The 18,090-nt window shown below is 38.1% G+C and overlaps 3 protein-coding genes across 8 annotated transcripts in view; all 3 read left to right on the forward strand.

Moving 5' to 3' along the window:
• Positions 1-5,244, forward strand: part of smurf2 (SMAD specific E3 ubiquitin protein ligase 2) — a 59,663-nt gene extending 54,419 nt beyond the window's left edge. For all 4 annotated transcript variants that reach the window (XM_058768958.1, XM_058768959.1, XM_058768960.1 and 1 more), the window contains one exon: positions 2,933-5,244. In XM_058768958.1, coding sequence (XP_058624941.1) covers positions 2,933-3,032 — 100 coding nt within the window. In that variant the 3' untranslated portion in view covers positions 3,033-5,244. The remainder of the gene's footprint in view (positions 1-2,932) is intronic.
• A 1,207-nt stretch (positions 5,245-6,451) lies between these two features.
• On the forward strand, positions 6,452-11,720 carry ddx5 (DEAD (Asp-Glu-Ala-Asp) box helicase 5). 2 transcript variants are annotated; one of them, XM_058770794.1, is made up of 13 exons: positions 6,452-6,613; positions 7,487-7,658; positions 7,757-7,853; positions 7,946-8,079; positions 8,171-8,236; positions 8,318-8,459; positions 8,544-8,704; positions 8,791-8,963; positions 9,042-9,152; positions 9,234-9,295; positions 9,382-9,441; positions 10,306-10,540; positions 10,673-10,841. In XM_058770794.1, the coding sequence occupies exons 1-13, from the start codon at positions 6,573-6,575 to the stop codon at positions 10,704-10,706; spliced, it is 1,488 nt and encodes a 495-aa protein (XP_058626777.1). In that variant the 5' UTR covers positions 6,452-6,572; the 3' UTR covers positions 10,707-10,841. The 2 variants fall into 2 exon arrangements, with proteins under 2 accessions (XP_058626777.1, XP_058626776.1); XM_058770793.1 differs by having other exon boundaries at positions 6,453-6,613; positions 10,306-10,527; positions 10,673-11,720.
• Positions 11,721-14,552: 2,832 nt separating this feature from the next.
• mgat3a (beta-1,4-mannosyl-glycoprotein 4-beta-N-acetylglucosaminyltransferase a) overlaps positions 14,553-18,090 on the forward strand; it is a 40,616-nt gene continuing 37,078 nt past the window's right edge. For both annotated transcript variants that reach the window (XM_058771272.1, XM_058771273.1), the window contains exon 1: positions 14,553-14,704. In XM_058771272.1, the coding sequence (XP_058627255.1) occupies positions 14,679-14,704 (26 nt within the window). In that variant the 5' untranslated portion in view covers positions 14,553-14,678. The remainder of the gene's footprint in view (positions 14,705-18,090) is intronic.

An 18,090-nucleotide genomic window follows, 5' to 3' on the forward strand; every position in this document is an offset into this window, starting at 1 on the left:
CTGAACCCTGTAGAAAATGAGTGAACTGAAGAGAAGCAGCACCAACATGGAGCTGGGAATCTAAAGGGTCTGGAGTGATTCTGGATGAAGGAATGGTCTCTGATCTCTTGTCAGGTGTTCTCTAACCTCATCAGGCATTATAGGAGAACATTTAGAGCTGTTAAACTGGCAAATGGAGGTTTCAAAAACTATTGAATAAAAGGGTGCCGTTAATTGTGTCCAATGTGTATTAGAGAAAAACATTTATTTCATATTTCCCCCCCCATTTTAAATTCTTATCCAATGAAAAGGTTAGATTTTTGTGAATTTTTTAAAATAAAAGATCAAAAGGATTAACGATGCAGATTAATTTTCACAGCCTTTGATCATATATAGCAAGGGTGCCGATATTTTTGGCCATGACTGTACATACACATACATACAGAGCAGTTTTGTCTTTACTGTTCCAATACTTTTGGAGGGCAAAAAGTATTGGAACAGTAAAGACAAAATTGCCCTGTTGGCTGTGGAGTCAAGACATTTACAAATATGATTAAAAGATGAATATGAGACACAACTACAGAATGTCACATTTTATTATTGGGTGATTTAACACAGATGTTTTACCAGATGAGAAGATCAGCACTTTTAGAGTTTCATCCCTCTATCTGATGTGAGCATAAGTATTGGAACAGTTGCCTCACAGGTCTTTCTAAGTGATCAGCTGTGTCCTGTTGCATTAATAATTCAGATATTAAAAGCAGGGAATATGTCGTATCAGTTATATCCATTACTTCTGCATTCTGAATCTTGCATTCGATGATGACACACACAAATGAAGATGAGGGAGCTGACTTTGAGAGAAAAGCAAGCAATTTGGATGCTAAAAGAAAAGAGGAAGTCAGTTAGAGCTATAGCAAAAACAAAGGGCATGGAGAAATCAAGAGTTTGGAAACCACCAGTGACACCAGCAACCAACAATGACCTGATCGGCTGAGAAAACAACAGTAGTTGATGACAGACAAAGATCTAAAAGATGTGTCTGTAAAATCACCTACAACTTCCAGAAAGCTGGGGTGATGCTCTGACAATCTACTGTACTCGGGAGACTTTGACACAGAATAACAGAGGCTACACAGCAAGATACAAACCTCTGACCAGCTCCAAAAATAGAAAGGCAAGATGAGAGTTTGCAAAAAAGGTGAGTCAGAAGAGTTTTGGAACTGTGTTTATGGACTGATGAGACGAAGATGAACTTTTATCTAAGTGATGGGAAAGCAAAAAATATGGAGAAAAAAAGGGAACTGCAATGATCCCAAGCATACAGCCTCATCTGTAAAGCATGGTGGAGGTGGTGTCACTGATGACAGTAGCAGAATGAATTTGGAAGGGTACAAATCCATCTTGCCTACCAATATTCAAGAAAATGCCACCAGATTCATTGGGAAGTGCTTCGTATTGCATCAGGACAATGACCCAAAACACCCTGCCAGTTCAATCAAGGAGTTTATCAGGGCAAAGAAATGGAAAGTCTTAGATTGCCCAAGTCAATCTCCAGATTTAAATCCGATTGAACATGAATTTCACCAGCTGAAGAGGAGAGTAAAGGCAGAAACTCCCCAAAACAAGCAACAGTTGGAATTGGCTGCATTAAAGGCTGGGAAAAGCATTTCAAAGGATGAGACCAAGAGTCTGGTGATGTCTATGGGTCACAGACTCACTGCTGTGATTGTGCGCAAGGGATCTGCAACTAAATAAAAGCTTTTAATCTTTTATCTGTCTTATGTTCAACTGTCCCAATACTTATGCTCGCATCAATGAGTGGGATTAACTCTAAAAGTGCTGTTCTTTTTATTTGGCAAAACATGTATGTTGAAACGGCTAATAATAAAATGTTACATTCTGTAATTTTGTCTCATATTCATCTTTTAATCATATTTGCAAATGTCTTGACTCCACAGCCAACAGAACAATTTTGTCTTCACTGTTCCAATACTTTTGGAGGGCACTGTATATACACGCGCGCACACACACACACACACACACACACACACACACACACATATATATTCACAATATATGACTGATATTGCACAATTTTTGCGTATTTATAATTAAAATATTATACACTACCTTTATTTTTTTATATATTTATTTATTCATTCAGCAAATTAATTGTGTATTGTATAGATATGCACTTTTGTATTTCTATTTTTAATTTTATATTTCCTTTTATTAAATTACAGAAATATTTAAAATATTATGCACTACCATTAAAAAAAGTTTAATTAATTAATAAGATTTTGTAAAAGAAATTACTTTTGTACATTGTACATTAAACTCTTTAAAAGTGACCATAGAGACTTTTATAATGTGTTAGAAGATTTCTGTTTTAATTAAATGCTATTCTTTTGAAATTTCTGTTCATAGAATAATGCTGAAAAACAGTTTCCACAAACATATTAAGGAGCACAGCTGTTTTCAACATTAATAATAATACAAAATGTTTCTTGAACATAAAATCAGCATATTAGAATGATTCATGTGACTCTGAAGACTGGAGTAACGATGCTGAAAATTCAGCTTGCATCTTAAAGTATATTTTAAATAGAAAACTGTTCATTTACTTTTTTTGTAATATTTCACAATATTACTGTTTTTACTATATTTTCATCAAATAAATGCAGCCTTGGTGAGCATAACATTTAACCAACCCCAATTTTTTTGGAATGGTAGTGTATAAACATTTTAAAACAGAAGTGCATTATGTGCTAACAAAGCAGCAAGGAACCGCCAATGCTCTTGTTAAATGATCAATATACAATAATAATAAGGTACAATAGTCAAATATTAGCCAATTAATCAGGCTCGCCAATATATATCAGTCTATCAGGGTGCAAACTATTTTCTGCACTAATTCACCATTATTTTTGTCTTTTCAACTTCGCCTCAGCTTCAACCGTATCGACATTCCTCCATACGAGAGCTACGACAAACTCTACGACAAGCTGCTGACGGCCATCGAGGAGACCTGCGGTTTTGCTGTGGAATGATCGTCCACCGCCGGCGCTCGCAGTGGAACCTTTCTCCAGGCGGCAGACGTGTGGGCCTCACAAGGAGCTCTGACGGAGGGGCTGAGGAAGGGTGGATTATACCGCAGCACTCCACGCCTGATGCTGCTATACAGATCTTTCTGCATTATTTGAAAAGAAGAGAAGAAAACAACAATGTATCTTTTCAGCTGCTAGTAACTCTTTTACTTACTATTTTGGAACCTCCTCTTCCTCTTTTGTTTTTTTTTTTCCAAGTCCATACGTTGATTTTTAGCATTAAGACAACATATTATCAGTGTTCCATGTAGCATTTTCACAGACTAGACTTTCGGAGAGGCCGGACTTTAGCGGGGCACGCAGAACAAGAGCACTCCGGCATGAGCTAACACAGAAGCACTACTGTCCTTATCAAAGACTAGACGCAAACGTCAACAGAAGACCAAGTTTGTCATTTGGGACCTGCGCAGGGTGCTGATCTTCGGCCCGCTTGGACCTTAGCAAGCCGTGAGATGAATTCCTTTCGATCAGGGAACTCTGCTCCACTGGCCTCTTCTGGGCTGCCCTACACCAGACGCCATCTTGAATACCTGTGCTCCATTCCTCAAGACTGGTGTCATCCGCAGTCTGACTTATAAGCTTGTTGAAAGTGAACGAACGAATACATGAATTCTTAGGTAGGTAGGTAGGTAGTCTAGCTTTATTTTTATATGAGAGGCGTGAGAGGACGAGGTTAAGAGAGAAACTATACAGATATAATATATTGGCATCGTCGCAGGAACCGTTGCCGATGTTTCCAGAGCAGAAAATGAAGTTGAGCCCATTGAAATGGCTTCAGTGAGATTGGCTTTGGCTTGCTTTGAATGTTCAAATTCCTTTCTTTTTTTTTTTTTCCTAAGAAAAATTGTGAAGAGAAACATTTTAATATGTTGCATTACTGGTGTCAACTTTTTGGTAAACTGTATTCTAATCTGTCTCCGATGTCAATCGAACCCTTTAATAGAATTAAATATGATGCATATGTATGAGCATGTTATTGAGATGTGAAGTGTCTTCCATTTCATACCTTCTCATTATATTGTTACCAATTATTTTCTGGACCTGTTTTTTTAATTAGAATTAGTATAATTATTATTATTTCCTGAAAGAAGAAATGCAACTGTTTACCCCTCATGGAAATCAAGGGAGAGAAGTGTCCGTATTACTTATTTTTGTAATTTATTATTAACCCATTGTAGTACCAATTTACTGATTTTTTTTACCATGAAAAATGTCACTGGCCTTCAGTGAGTGTTACAGACGAACTGCAAGGAGGATCGCTGTGCTAAAGAACAAGAAACAATTCTATCTTTTATAGAAATGCATCAGCTTTAGGTGTAAATCTAGCAGAAGAAAACAAAAGCATGTCTCGTGTGCTCTTTGTAAGCCTCCGAAATGCACAGCTTGAAAACCAGTTCCTTCAGGATTATTAAAAGAAACTGCGTAAATAAACACATGCGGTTTTATATATAAATAAATAAATATATATATTGTTGAATGTTTCTGAGATGCTGCCTGTCTATAGCAATCCTCTATGACCATGGACTGTTGTTAAGAGTTTGCATACGCTGAAAATGAGCTATACATCTTTTGTTACTTTTTTTATAAATTTGAGTGTGAAAAGGTGAAAAAAATAACAAAACAAAAAATAAAAAAGCCTCTTGATGGATCAGTTAAATATTCAGAGATGGTGCTTTGTATAGTTATAGAATATTGTTCATATATGTGGGTCACTGACTGTCATTTTATCTTTTAATTTAATTAGATTTGAAAGAGAAAAAAAATACAATTTGTGCGCACACACACACACACACACACTATATAATGGCTGTATATACTAGGCAAAAAATATATATTTACCAAACTCTTTATGGACTGAATGATTATATATTTCACTTAAATCTGGTGCACACATAAAGATCTCTTCGTCTTCTCTTCTTTTAACATTTTTTTATTTTTTTTATTTGTATAGTTAAATAGACCTCCATATGGACTGGATGCCCTGTTAACTAGGCTTTGAGAGGGTCGTTCCTTTACAGCATGATTTACTAGCAACACTTTTAACTTTCATAGCTGACCAGTGCAATTTGCTAAATGTAACACACACTATCATTTTTTGTAAGAGTGTTTTATGTTTGTGTAATTAGATCTGATTAAACGTGCCTTCCTGATGGGATCACTGTGGCCGCCTGCTTCTGTATGACTGTGTCCAAATAATCCATAAAATATATTTTTAATTGTTTTTTCATTGACCCATCAACCAACCATTTCAGTGATTGAGTTAAAGAGGGGATCATTTCTATCTCTGTGTTTTAATGGGTTACATCTTTGATGCATCATGTATTTACCATATTCTTGATTGCAAGTACTTTCGCCACACTATTGATAGTGTGGCGAAAGAGTATCACAGTGCTTCACAATCCTTTTGTGACACCAAGGTGGGCTGTTAAGCATCATCTTGGAACAAAAGGGGGCAGATGCCCCTATTAGAATAAGAAAGAATTTGATCTCTCTCTCTTGAAAAGTGGGGGTAGGTGAAAGTATTCCCCTTTTAACTAGTTTTCTAGGTGTCAGACTCAATTTGACCAAATCTAAAGACAGTATGGGAACAACAAGGTAATGGAACCCAAAACCAGAGCATTGCCAACAGAGTGCTGGTTCACTACATAGAAGTGTACTCCATTACTTAAATTACCAGTCATAAGTTTGAACATTCATGAACACTTTGTTTTTACTTTCTAGACACATTTGAGTCATCAGAACTATGAAATAACATGGAAAGATTTAAAAGACCCCCCAAAAAAGCATTAACCTATTTGAACTATTATATATTTGAGCCTTTACTTTGTCTAGATTGCAGCTCCTGCTTTGTCCATTCTCTCAAACAGCTATAATTATAAATAAATACATTTAAATGATTTTAGTAATCCATATTTGTCCACAAAACAAGAGGGGGGAACGCTTTGGAGTTTCTTATAGGCTTCTAAACTAGCAGTTTTGCTTTTATAAAAGAAATAAATGTATAAACAACTATGTGGTTATGGCTTAAAGAGACTTTCACAGGGTTTAAAAGATTTTTGAAGCCTTAGATCCAATGAAATGCAAAATTTTGCATTGTTACTACTGTTAGTACTCTTCACTAATGCAAAAAAAAGTGCGATCATACTGCCAGTTTTCGGGGGGCATGTACCATGGTTTTATTTTTAGTTCAATGTAAATATAATGAGATATGAATATGTATTGCCATCATCTTATACCGCTATCTCATCACAGTACCCTCCCAATATGTCGTAAAAATTCAATAACAGCCATTAATCTCCAAACGCGCATGCGCGGCGCCCGGACGTCACAAAGACGTCAGCGGTTTACCGGAAGTCTCTTCCTCTTCCTATAAAATCCGTCGAGTTCACGCTGTGCTCGACGTTCACCAGCACCATCACTGCGAGATACCGAGGAAAAAACGTCCGATTATTTAATTTTTAATTTATCATTTCAGAATACAACATGCCTGGATATTCAGACAGAGACCGCGGTCGTGACAGAGGGTAAGATGGATGGGTTTTTTTCGACGAAAGATTGGTGATAATTTAAAATATTAATCGATGCGTTTTTCGTAATTATGTGGCCGTTGCTCGATTATTTTCACCGATGAAACGAATCATTTGACTATCGTGTTTGTTGTGGGATTAAACTCAGTCGAGGGCGTTAGGGTATTAGGCGGATGAGGTGGTGCGTATCCGTTTACACGACAGAAATCGTGCGGGAAAAATACTGTCTGTTATTTCAACGCGTGAAATACAACATAAACGTCGAGAAAATCACGTTTAATTGTAATCCAACACAAATCTCGTCGATTTATGTCGTTTAAAGGCCTCGTCGGCCCATGTGGCTGTGATGTTGTAAAATGCCGGCCGGTTTTTTTCCTCTTTGTCTCCTGTCGGTAGGAAGTAAAATGGCAGCGGCGTTCAAACGTGGCGCAGACAAGAACTCTCGATGTGAATCGAAACATGAGCTTTTGTCATTTATTATTCAGACCTTTTGAGTTTTGCTTAACTGACCTTTTGTTTTTGTTTGAGGATGGGTAATGTTACAGGAGTACATGTGCCATGTTTTTTTTAGACACGTTATACCAACGATATGCGACACATACTGTACAGTGTCATGACAATGCCATCCGACACGTTACTGTACTGTGGTGCTACCAATTTTTTGGTTTGTAAGTGTATTACCCAAAATTTCTTTGTTTTTTGGGGCTCTTTAATGATGTTCCCACCAAACCACTGAAAGGGTGAAGTGCCGCATTAGTACCATGGCAATGCCGATATTATGATACTTTTGACCTATATACACAGAAATGCTGGCCAACTAATTGTCATTGAGTCTCAATGTTCTAAAATGTCTGGTTTATCTGTTAATAGTTACAGCAGTGGTCCCCCACGCTTTGGAGGCAGCAGAGGTGGACCTCCTCAGGGCAAGAAGTTTGGGAATCCTGGTGATCGTCTGCGGAAAAAACACTGGAACATGGATGAGCTCCCCAAGTTTGAGAAGAACTTCTATCAGGAGCATCCTGAAGTTGCTCGGAGGTCAACTGTAAGTAAACATGCCATGCAGTTGGGAGTGTGTGGGGTTTTCTTTCCTTGTCATTGAGAGTTTTTAAAGAGGTGTGTGGTTCTTATTTTTTATTGCAGCAAGATGTTGAACACTACAGGAGAACCAAGGAGATCACAGTGAAGTGCCGAGACTGTCCCAAACCCATTGTGAAGTTCCATGAAGCAAACTTTCCAAGTGCGTTAATCGCAGTGTGTTATTTTAAAATTGAATATTGAGCTCTGCAAGGTGAAACTAACACTTTCTTTCTTTTTTTTTTTTTTTTGTAGACTACGTAATGGATGTGATCGGTAAACAGAATTGGACTGATCCAACTCCCATCCAAGCTCAGGGGTGGCCAGTTGCACTGAGTGGCAAAGATATGGTTGGCATTGCACAGACCGGCTCTGGAAAAACTCTCTCGGTATGATGCTTTTCAACTGTTCTGATGTAACTTGTCTGGCTGTGACTTGTTTGAACCGGTTTTAATGAATCTCTTTTTCCGTTTTCTACAGTATCTGCTTCCTGCTATCGTTCACATAAACCACCAACCATTCCTGGAGCGTGGCGATGGTCCCATTGTAAGTTCAATGACCTGTCAAATATAAATCTGTCTCGGTCTTAAAATCAGCGCTTTAATCGGATGGTTTTTATTCCTTTAGTGCTTGGTGTTGGCTCCCACCCGTGAATTGGCGCAGCAGGTCCAGCAGGTGGCGGCAGAGTACGGCAAAGCTTCTCGTCTCAAGTCCACCTGCATCTATGGAGGTGCTCCCAAAGGACCACAGATCCGGGACCTGGAAAGGGGTACGAGTGGAGCAAAGCTTGAATATGTTTGAAGTGCTTTTTAGTTGTGTGGTAAATGTCTGACTTTTCCACTGCTGTTGTCAGGTGTCGAGATTTGTATCGCCACACCCGGAAGACTCATCGATTTCCTTGAAGCTGGAAAGACAAATCTGCGCAGATGCACGTATCTTGTGCTTGATGAAGCTGACAGGATGCTTGACATGGGATTTGAACCTCAGATTCGAAAAATCGTGGACCAAATTAGAGTATGCATTGTTTTAGTTGAGTTAAACAACTCTCATGTGCTGTTTCTTTAAAAAAAAATAATAATTTTCACCATTTCCTCCTGTAGCCGGACCGACAGACTCTCATGTGGAGTGCTACGTGGCCCAAAGAGGTGAGGCAGCTGGCTGAGGACTTCCTGAAGGACTATGTACAGATCAACGTCGGTGCTCTGCAGCTCAGCGCCAACCACAACATCCTACAGATTGTCGACGTTTGCAACGACGGCGAAAAGGAAGACAAGTGAGTGCTGGGAATATTAAATTTCGGTTTTGTTTATTGTGTGAGGGAACGCATGACAACGAACCTGCTCTTTTTCAGACTGATGCGCCTGCTGGAGGAAATCATGAGCGAGAAGGAGAACAAGACCATTATTTTTGTGGAGACCAAGAAAAGGTGTGACGATCTCACCAGGAGGATGCGTAGGGATGGGTAAGATTTGCTTCGCTGTGTCAATATTGCTTCGTTTGGGTCTGAATTGGAGGGAATTCATTGGCTCTTCCTGTGTTGCAGGTGGCCAGCCATGGGCATCCATGGAGACAAGAGCCAACAGGAAAGAGACTGGGTGCTCAATGGTATGTGTTTACCGTGAAGGTTTTGGATCATCAGTGCCGTTTTGGTTAATTTGCACGATGTGACTCTCCCTTTCCTACCTCAACAGAATTCAAATATGGCAAAGCGCCCATCCTCATTGCCACAGATGTTGCCTCCAGAGGACTAGGTTTGTTGTTCCTTCTTTATCTGTCCTTTATCACTTCATATTGTGTTTACTATACTATACAGTTCTGCCGTTTCCTTTTAACTGCTGTGCCTTTCTGAGCCCCTCTCACCTGAAGGTGGAGTCTTGGAGGCAGGACCTTGGCATGACGCGTCCAGGTTCACCTGGAGGGGGTAAGGAGCTCCTCTGTGGAGTTCTACTTGTCTGCCAGCCAATCAAATTGCATTCAGAGGTGTTCGGAGCTCCGTGATTGGGGTGTAATCCAAGGGGCGGCTTACCACGGAGGAGTGCGGCGCCGTTGAGTGGTTGCACTTGCGTCCTGCTCTCATCTGCTCTCGCGCAACAGCTTGAACTGTTGAACTTTTAAGTTTTAAGGACTGGGAGTTTTCTCCAAAGGAAGTGCGTTATGAAATTTTAGCGGTTTTCCGTCGAGAGCAGTTGCTTTAATCAACATGCCTCCGCACTGAATGCGATTACCCGGCTGGTCGATGTGTGCCCTCCTTTTGCTGGTTTCAGTCATGTCGAGTCCTGCCAAAGAGAGTCATTTTTCTTTCAAGTGAGCACCGGTTGGTTGGAAAGCTTGCGTCAGCCTTAAATTTAAGACACTTAATCGGTCTCGTTTTTTTGAGCGAGTTGAGTCTTGGCAAGATGCAGCAGTTTGTCCTGTCGCTTTTAATAGAGGACATTGTAAATTGTCAATTGGATCCTTAAAGTCCTGATTTTTAACCATCCTTTCCTCAGCATGGTAAGTCGATGACCTATCGTTCATTGTTTCCCTTGCTAACGCCTCCTATCCTCGCTGCTATGGCGGTGTGCACTCCCGCACTCCTCTACTCCTGCCATGGCGCGTCCGTTTTCTCTTAACAGATGTGGAGGATGTCAAATTTGTCATTAACTATGACTACCCCAACAATTCCGAGGACTACATTCACCGCATTGGCCGTACGGCTCGCAGTCAGAAAACCGGCACAGCCTACACTTTCTTTACACCCAACAACATGAAACAGGCTCACGACCTCGTCTCGGTCCTCCGCGAGGCCAACCAAGCCATAAACCCCAAGCTCATCCAAATGGCCGAAGACAGAGGAGGTAAATCCAATTGGTGAGATACAAGAGCTGTGCTTTACCCTCAGCCAGTTTTGTCCTTCATAATCTCTCTTTAAGGGTACGGCTTTTTTTTTACTTGGTTCTGATCTGTTTGTCAATCCCGGTGTAACTCCGGTTTCTCTTCCAGGTCGTTCAAGGGGAGGTCGAGGTGGAGGGTATAGGGACGACCGTCGGGATCGCCACTCTGGCGGCAGGCGGGACTTCAACAGCTACGGCCAGGATAACCGCAACGGTGACTCTTATGGGCAGAAGAAGGTGTTTGGAAACAAAACTCAAAACGGATCTAGCGGTTACAATAGCAGCAGCAGTAGCAGCTTTAGCGGGGGTTACAGCAATAACGGACAGGGTAACTTCGGCAATCAGTCTGGTGGGTACGGAAACCAAGGCTATCAGAACCAGCAGTTTGCTCCCAACCAAGGGGCCGTCCAGAACGGCATGAACCACCCTCCACCGTTCCCTTTCAACCCCCAACAGATGCCACAGTCCATGCCGTTCCCTATGGCTCCACCTGCGTTCCCTCAGTAAACAGTTTCATTTGCGAATCTGAATCTTTAACTGTTCCGTTTGTGTAACTTTATTTCTTCAGAGCAGGTTGTAAAATGTACATGCCGTCACAAGCGTCCCAGAGTCTGCTGTGCAGGATTTTTTTTTTTTCCCTCCCTCCCTTTTTCGTTAGATGTATCTTTTCTTTTTTTTAGTAACTTAAAAAGTTATTTTGTACTTTAGAGGTAATGAAGGATCAACACTTGTAAAAATGTCAAGGGCCATTCATGGCCATTGCATGGTCCTCAAATAAAATATTAAAAGTGGCTTTTGTGTCTGTCTGTTTGTGAGTAGCAGAAGTTGCAGCCAGTACTTCTGAATATTAATGCATCTTATATTGCTTTATCTTATACGTATTATATCAATATATTGCAGGAGAGCAAAGAAACTTCTGTGTTTTGGGAATTATAATTGTTCAGTGGGTGCGGAGTTGGAACTGATGTTGAATATTATTGGAATGAAACCTTTTAAATACATTTTTAAAATCACTTGTTTATAGTTATGGCACCAATCTTAAGTGGCTATTCAAGTTTAATGCTCAATTCTGTTATGTACTGTATACATGTATTAACTGATTGTTTAACAGATGTATTTCTCTAATTACTGGGTCATTAAAAAATGACTTGCAAAAAGCTTCTAAGTCATCTCTATCTCCAGTTTAACATTTACTAATCAAAAGTAGCTTATTTCATGACTAAAATCATTTTTATTTTTTTTTAATTCAAAAATAAACATCAATGAATCCTAATGTTTTCATGTGCACAGTTAAGCAGCATCTTCCTGTGAGGTTTATCCACAACTTGTTTTTACATTTATGACACCAATGAGAAGGAAAAACCTTATTTAAAATAAGTTTGCAATGATTCTTAACTGTTTTCTGCAATATTGATTAATGTTTCTAAAGCAGCATATTAGAATGATATCTAAAGGGTGTGACATTTCAAAATGCATTCAAATAGTTATTTAAAATTTTACTGAACTAAATTTTATTGTACAAAAATGCAGCCTTGGTTAACGTCAGAGACCAAGTCAAAAACAAATCTTACCGACACCAAAGAGTGGGGGTGGGAGGCAAATTAAATTGGAAATGTCCAAAATATGTTCATTTTGTATCGATTTATATTGGATTTTTGGTGATTTTTCATCACTGACAAGCCAAGGAACACATTTGAGAAGTCTAGTGAGGAGAATAGCCCATAATGAGAACAAACGTCTTGACACTGACTAATGATTCATACAGACTCACAGTCATGAGTGATAGTTTCCACAGGCTGAGGTTGGGTTTAGGTGATCAGAGGATCTCATCTGGTGTGTGTTCAACCATTTAACACCTGCACAGTGTGAACAAACACTGCACCTGGGTAGAATAAAAATCATTTTTATGACTTTTTACTGAGCTGGTATTCATGTGGCAGACATCACCCTCCAGCAGCTGAAGGGAATAAGTTACTGAATTGGTATTCATTTGTGATTATCTGAAAATAAATACAGATTAATTTGATGGCTCTGTGTGTGTTTATGTTATGCATTAGCATTATTTAATTACTTTCTGATCTTTTATTTTCTATTTAAAGAACACACCGCTGGTTGCCATTGGTTGCAATTTGACTGTTTCCAAAGCAAAGAAATATAATGCATATAATATCTCTCACATACTCTTAGATCAAATTAGATATATTAGACAAAGCATTTTGTGTTGTGCCACTGATCTTTGAATCATGTGCATTTATCTTAGATCTATCTATCTGACCTCAGTGTTTTCAAAGTACATATGATCAGAGTACAATTATTTATTTATAGATTTTTTTTTTCATACATCAAAATGCTATTTTTTATTACAATTACTAACTTTTATTATTTTGTAATATAATGTTATCTACCTGTCTCAGTTATTATATTTTTTGCTTATTTTGCACTATTTTCATTTTTGGCAGCAAATATGTAAATGTTTGGCAACAGCTGAGCATTTGGCCATGCAGGGTGTCAGACCAGAGGAGGGCATTGATGAGCTGCAGGTATATTTAAAAGTGTGGAAAGGGACATTCAGATCAAGTGAAAATCAATGTGCAATACAAGTGGTCATTGATGACCTAAGAAAACAGATTATATTAAGAATATTGTGTCACTAACATTTACATATAACACCGCACACACACAACTTTTGTGGGCATTTTTTCAGTTTGCAATTAACATCTAATATTTTAATGCATCTTACAATGCCTTTTATCAATGACAGGGCACAATAATCTTAGCATGTATATTACAGGAGATCAAATGGATTTTGGTAATTATAGCTATTCATTGTATACTGAATGTAAAGAAACTGATTGTAATATTTATTTTCTTAGCAAGACCTAACTAGATTTTATTATTATTAATATTATTTAAACATGCACATTTTCTAAATTAACTTGTTGACTACTTAACATAATAATCTTTAGGTTTAGGAGTGAATTTACATGTGAACTACAGCTCATTGTTTGCACTATATTCAAAGTTATAAGCATGCCTCGCATTTTTTAATGCATCACATATTAGCAAAGCTACACATCTATTAAATAAGGAATGCACAGGGCACAGGATAAGTGGCCTGGCCTTTGTCCTGGTCGATCTCACTTTTTTTTTTAATGCATCACACATTAGTTGACTCAAATACATCACAAAAAAAGCACACACACACACACACACACACACACACACACACACACACAAGGTATGCAAGGCATTTGGGTACTGGCCTGGGGTAGTTAGTGGACCCTGGCGGCCCGCTGTGTGGTAATGGGGGCTGTGGACTAACTTGGGACTAACTTGTGTTGTAGGAGTGCAAATGGCATTAGAATTATTACTGCTAACTATACAATTACTGCAATTGTTATCATTCTTCCTCTTCCTCGTCTGCCAGCCCCCTCCCCTCTTCCAGTCTTGAGGTAATTAGTTTATTATTTTTATTATTATGCCATTATTATTTGTTTCTACTATTGTTTTATCTATTATATTTTCTAGATATACCTTATTTATTCATTCTTTTATTTATGTGTTAAGTATTGTTATTGTTGTTGTTGTTATTATTGGTTGTTCTTACTAGCCTATCTATTATACTTTTATAGAAACTTTTAGGCTGATATGCTTGCACCACTACACACACACACACACACACACACATCTGCTCACTTCCAGATGGATTTTGTTGCCTGTTGTATGAATATGTTTGTTTGACCTTGTTATTTTGTATTGTGCAAATGTGTACAGTGTGTGTAGTGAAAACTGTGAAAACATTGTGTTTGGGGGCTTTGAAACTTCTCTGCCCAGGGCACATCAATGTCACAGGCTAGTTTTTTGACACGCCAATAAAACACACCGCAACAATTTGAGACATAAAGACAGAGAAACGGAGAAAAGGAGAGAGTGGGTGTGGGTTCAAATATAATTTACCCATAAGAGTCACGCTACTTCTGTTCAGAGTCCTCGCGCTTCAGCAGGGCGCGTGCGTTCAGTCAGTTTCCTGCGCGAGTCTAGTCAAGAGCGCGACACACAGAGAAACGCTTTATACTTAAAGGCCAAACGAACTGACGGACACATGCAGGAGCAGCATGGGAAGGTCACACCTGGCTGTCAGGTAAGATACTTCAAGCTGTGCTGGAGAGAGGTTCGCTGCGTTTTCTGCCGATGTTGTTGAGATCATAATTCTCAGTATAGGTGGATTTTTAGTTTCTGCATCTAATCGGTTGATTCAAGTTAGAGAGCTCATGCATCATCGCAACAAAGATAAAACGCGTGTAAACAGTAATTACGTTTAGTGCACTTTGCGAGTTGTCTACTTGTAGTATGGTGGTTGAAATGGTCTTCACATGTGTCATCAGGGCCGCTAACTTTTGAGTTCAGCTTGGAGTTAAAAAAATATATATATAGGCCTATATATAAAACACCTGTCAGGATAATTTTGTCTGACATCTGGACATGCCTAGTAGTTAACGTCATGATGGTACTGTGTTTTATCATAGAATTATGTCAAATAACTGTTGCACTGCTGCAATTAACAATCAACTAACTTTGTACCACTACAAGAACAGCAATGTACAGTGAAAGAATTGCAAGATTCACTAGTCATTAATTTTATAAATAATTGCAACCGCATTAAAAATAATAATAATAATAATTTTTTTTACAATATTTTTTTTTCTATTGATCTATTAGCATGCATTGCTTGAACATCTGTTTTGAGAAATCATATTTTTCTCCCATTCGAAAATGAATCCTGCATCACACCCGAAACTTTGCTGCTTGCACAAGTGATATGGCCATTAGCAGCACGAAAAACATGACTTTTATTCGAATTCTGAACGGATTATATTTAGCCTAGAAAGTGTGCGAATAGCCCTTACTTTATAATGACTAAAAAGGTGTCACTTCGGTTCATCGCAAACTCGCAAAGTTCCTTTATAATCAGTGGACCTCTTATTTACATTGATTGTTACAGTGACACTGAATTCTAAATTGTTCATAGAATTCTAAAATGTTGATTTGTTCTATTTTTAAAATGTATAGCCTACATGCATGTATTATTATTAGGCTATTATTATTCATTTTATTTATTTATTTGTTTTTTAAATGTCCTACATAGGCCTATCTGTTCTAGATTTAATGTAAACACTATGCTTTGGTAATACATTGTAAAAACTGTCATGCCAATAAAGCACATACTGAAATTGGATTCGCGAGCATGCAGGGAAAAATTAGGCGTTTAGAGGCGAGTGAACGCAATAGCCAATCACAGTGTTCAAGAAATCAACAGGTATGTCTGTGATTGGCTACATTTCTCAGTGCTACAAAAGCAGGTTGTAAATGGAATGTTTTGACACTTTCCAGAGCGCAAACACAAATGCGCACTGCAGCCTTTATCAAATCTGTTTCGCCATAATCCTATTATTACAGTTTCAACTGACGGTGCTTTTGACTGCGTGAGAAAATGGATGGGTGGCGTGAGAAAAGTGTAAATCTTGTGAGGCTCACGCTGAATACGTGAAAGTTGGCAGCCCTGCAGCATCGTCAGGTTGGTAGTCAGGTTTAGTGGTCTGCAGAGGTCTTTAGTGGTTTTTTTTTCTTTTCTTTTTTTTCAGTGGTGAATGCTAAAAGCGATAAAAGAGAGCAGAATGGTTTATAGCAGATGTGAACATGAGCATGAACAAGTCAATGATTGCACATGCAGGTGCACAAAAAGTGTACATGTTTAGGCCTATATTTGCTTTAATATTCTGCAATAAAAACAGCAGTAAATTTTGTGAATATTAATAGCCAATGCTGCTAATCTAATATATATATATATATGTGTGTGTGTGTGTGTGTGTGTGTGTGTGTGTGTGATGTATATTTAATCCCTTTATAACCTTTGCAAAACCATTTTTTAATTTACAGAGTAGTTTTTGTCAAGCCAGCATCAACATTTGACAAGCCAATCATTAGGCCTATTTCTATAACATTATCCAGTTTATCTTCACAGTAGGGTTGTGCGATATTGAAAAGCAATGATATTTTGGGATTTTTTTGATTACGATAATTAGACGATGTTTTGTTGAGTGTGTTATTGTGCTGATGTCTGACTACCGTGGACAGCTGCAGTTTTTGATATTCTTCATATTCTGTGTGGTCAGTTCACATCAGTGATAGAAATTAATCTTTTCATATAAGTCTAAATACATTTTTACCTTTTATGGGCAATTTTACCTTTAATAAAGCCATTTTTTTCTAACAGTGTGCATCTTTTGAATCAAATTGTTACATTTAATCAGTCAATTAGAATAATAAGACATTTAGGCTGTTACCAAACAAATGAAACCAGTATCAACAAAACTAATCTTTGCCGAAGTTGCATCTGAAGTGGCATTTAGATGTATTTACACACTGTTTAATGCAGCTCAGAGGGACATGGAGTGCTTTAACCTGCAGTTACAAATGCATAATGTTTGATATTTTAAGCATAAAACATTGAATACTGATATTTGAAATTATTTTTAAATGAAAAGATACTTTGAATATGAAATTAAAACTGCCAGTAGGTGGCAGCAAGTCAGTGTTAACAAGTGAGTCAGTGCAATTGAACCGAATCATTTAAACGGTTGATTCATTCAGGAACGAAACAACATCATCCTGTTGCTCAGAGACGCAAAACAGTGCTGTAGCTGTTTGGAATTATTTTTTTTTGGCGAAATGGAGCAAAAACAGGCAATATGGTGTCTAAAACGTAAGTCTCTTAATATTAATGTATTGTTTATTTAACTGTATAAAACCAATATCACAATTGTAATGCTTATTTTTTAAGAAAAAAACAGCACTCTTCATGTGATTTTAACCATATGAAATGATATATATATATATATATATATATAATAGGGGTGGCACGGTACACAGATGTCACAGTTTGGTACGTACCTCGGTTCGGGGGTCACGGTTCGATACGATTTCGGTACAACAGGGGGAAATTTTTTTTTACTATGCTCAGTTTCTTTTCATTTATTTTGAACAGACAGTAGTGCAAATTAAAAAAACATTTCCATCTAGATGTGAAAATACTAAATATGATTACATATAAAATCTGTTTTGTTTTTATTGTGAGTGTACACAAATAAAAGCAGACCTTTATACAGTGATTATTAATAAGACAATAAGTGTTTGAAGTTGATTCTGCTGGTATAAGGAAACAGTTGAAGTGATAGCACCGGAGCGCGCTCACACACACACACACACACACAAAACACATCAGTTCCAGCATTGCTAACTTGACAGCGAAGTTGGTACTTTATCAAAATAAAATACAGTGAACCAAACATCAGCGCGCATGCCTCTGTGTCACCGTTGGAACGCGACTGAAGTACAAAGCCTATCATTTACATAATAAATAATAGTTTAGCATTCAGATACGTTACATCGCAAATATGGAAATATTATGGAATATTTGGATTTGTGCCGAAAGAGAGAGGTAGGATATACGAGCATAAAGCTCTGTCT

The sequence above is a fragment of the Onychostoma macrolepis genome, chromosome 03, assembly GCF_012432095.1.
Source record: "Onychostoma macrolepis isolate SWU-2019 chromosome 03, ASM1243209v1, whole genome shotgun sequence".
Taxonomy (NCBI): Eukaryota; Metazoa; Chordata; class Actinopteri; order Cypriniformes; family Cyprinidae; genus Onychostoma; species Onychostoma macrolepis.

Bases quoted from the DNA above. Each gene is read 5' to 3' on its own strand.
- ddx5 (XM_058770793.1), top strand. From the start codon at position 6,573: ATGCCTGGATATTCAGACAGAGACCGCGGTCGTGACAGAGG. The intron at 7,659-7,756 runs GTAAGTAAACAT...TTTTTATTGCAG, and splicing joins AAGTTGCTCGGAGGTCAACT to CAAGATGTTGAACACTACAG. The intron at 8,080-8,170 runs GTATGATGCTTT...CGTTTTCTACAG, and splicing joins GCTCTGGAAAAACTCTCTCG to TATCTGCTTCCTGCTATCGT.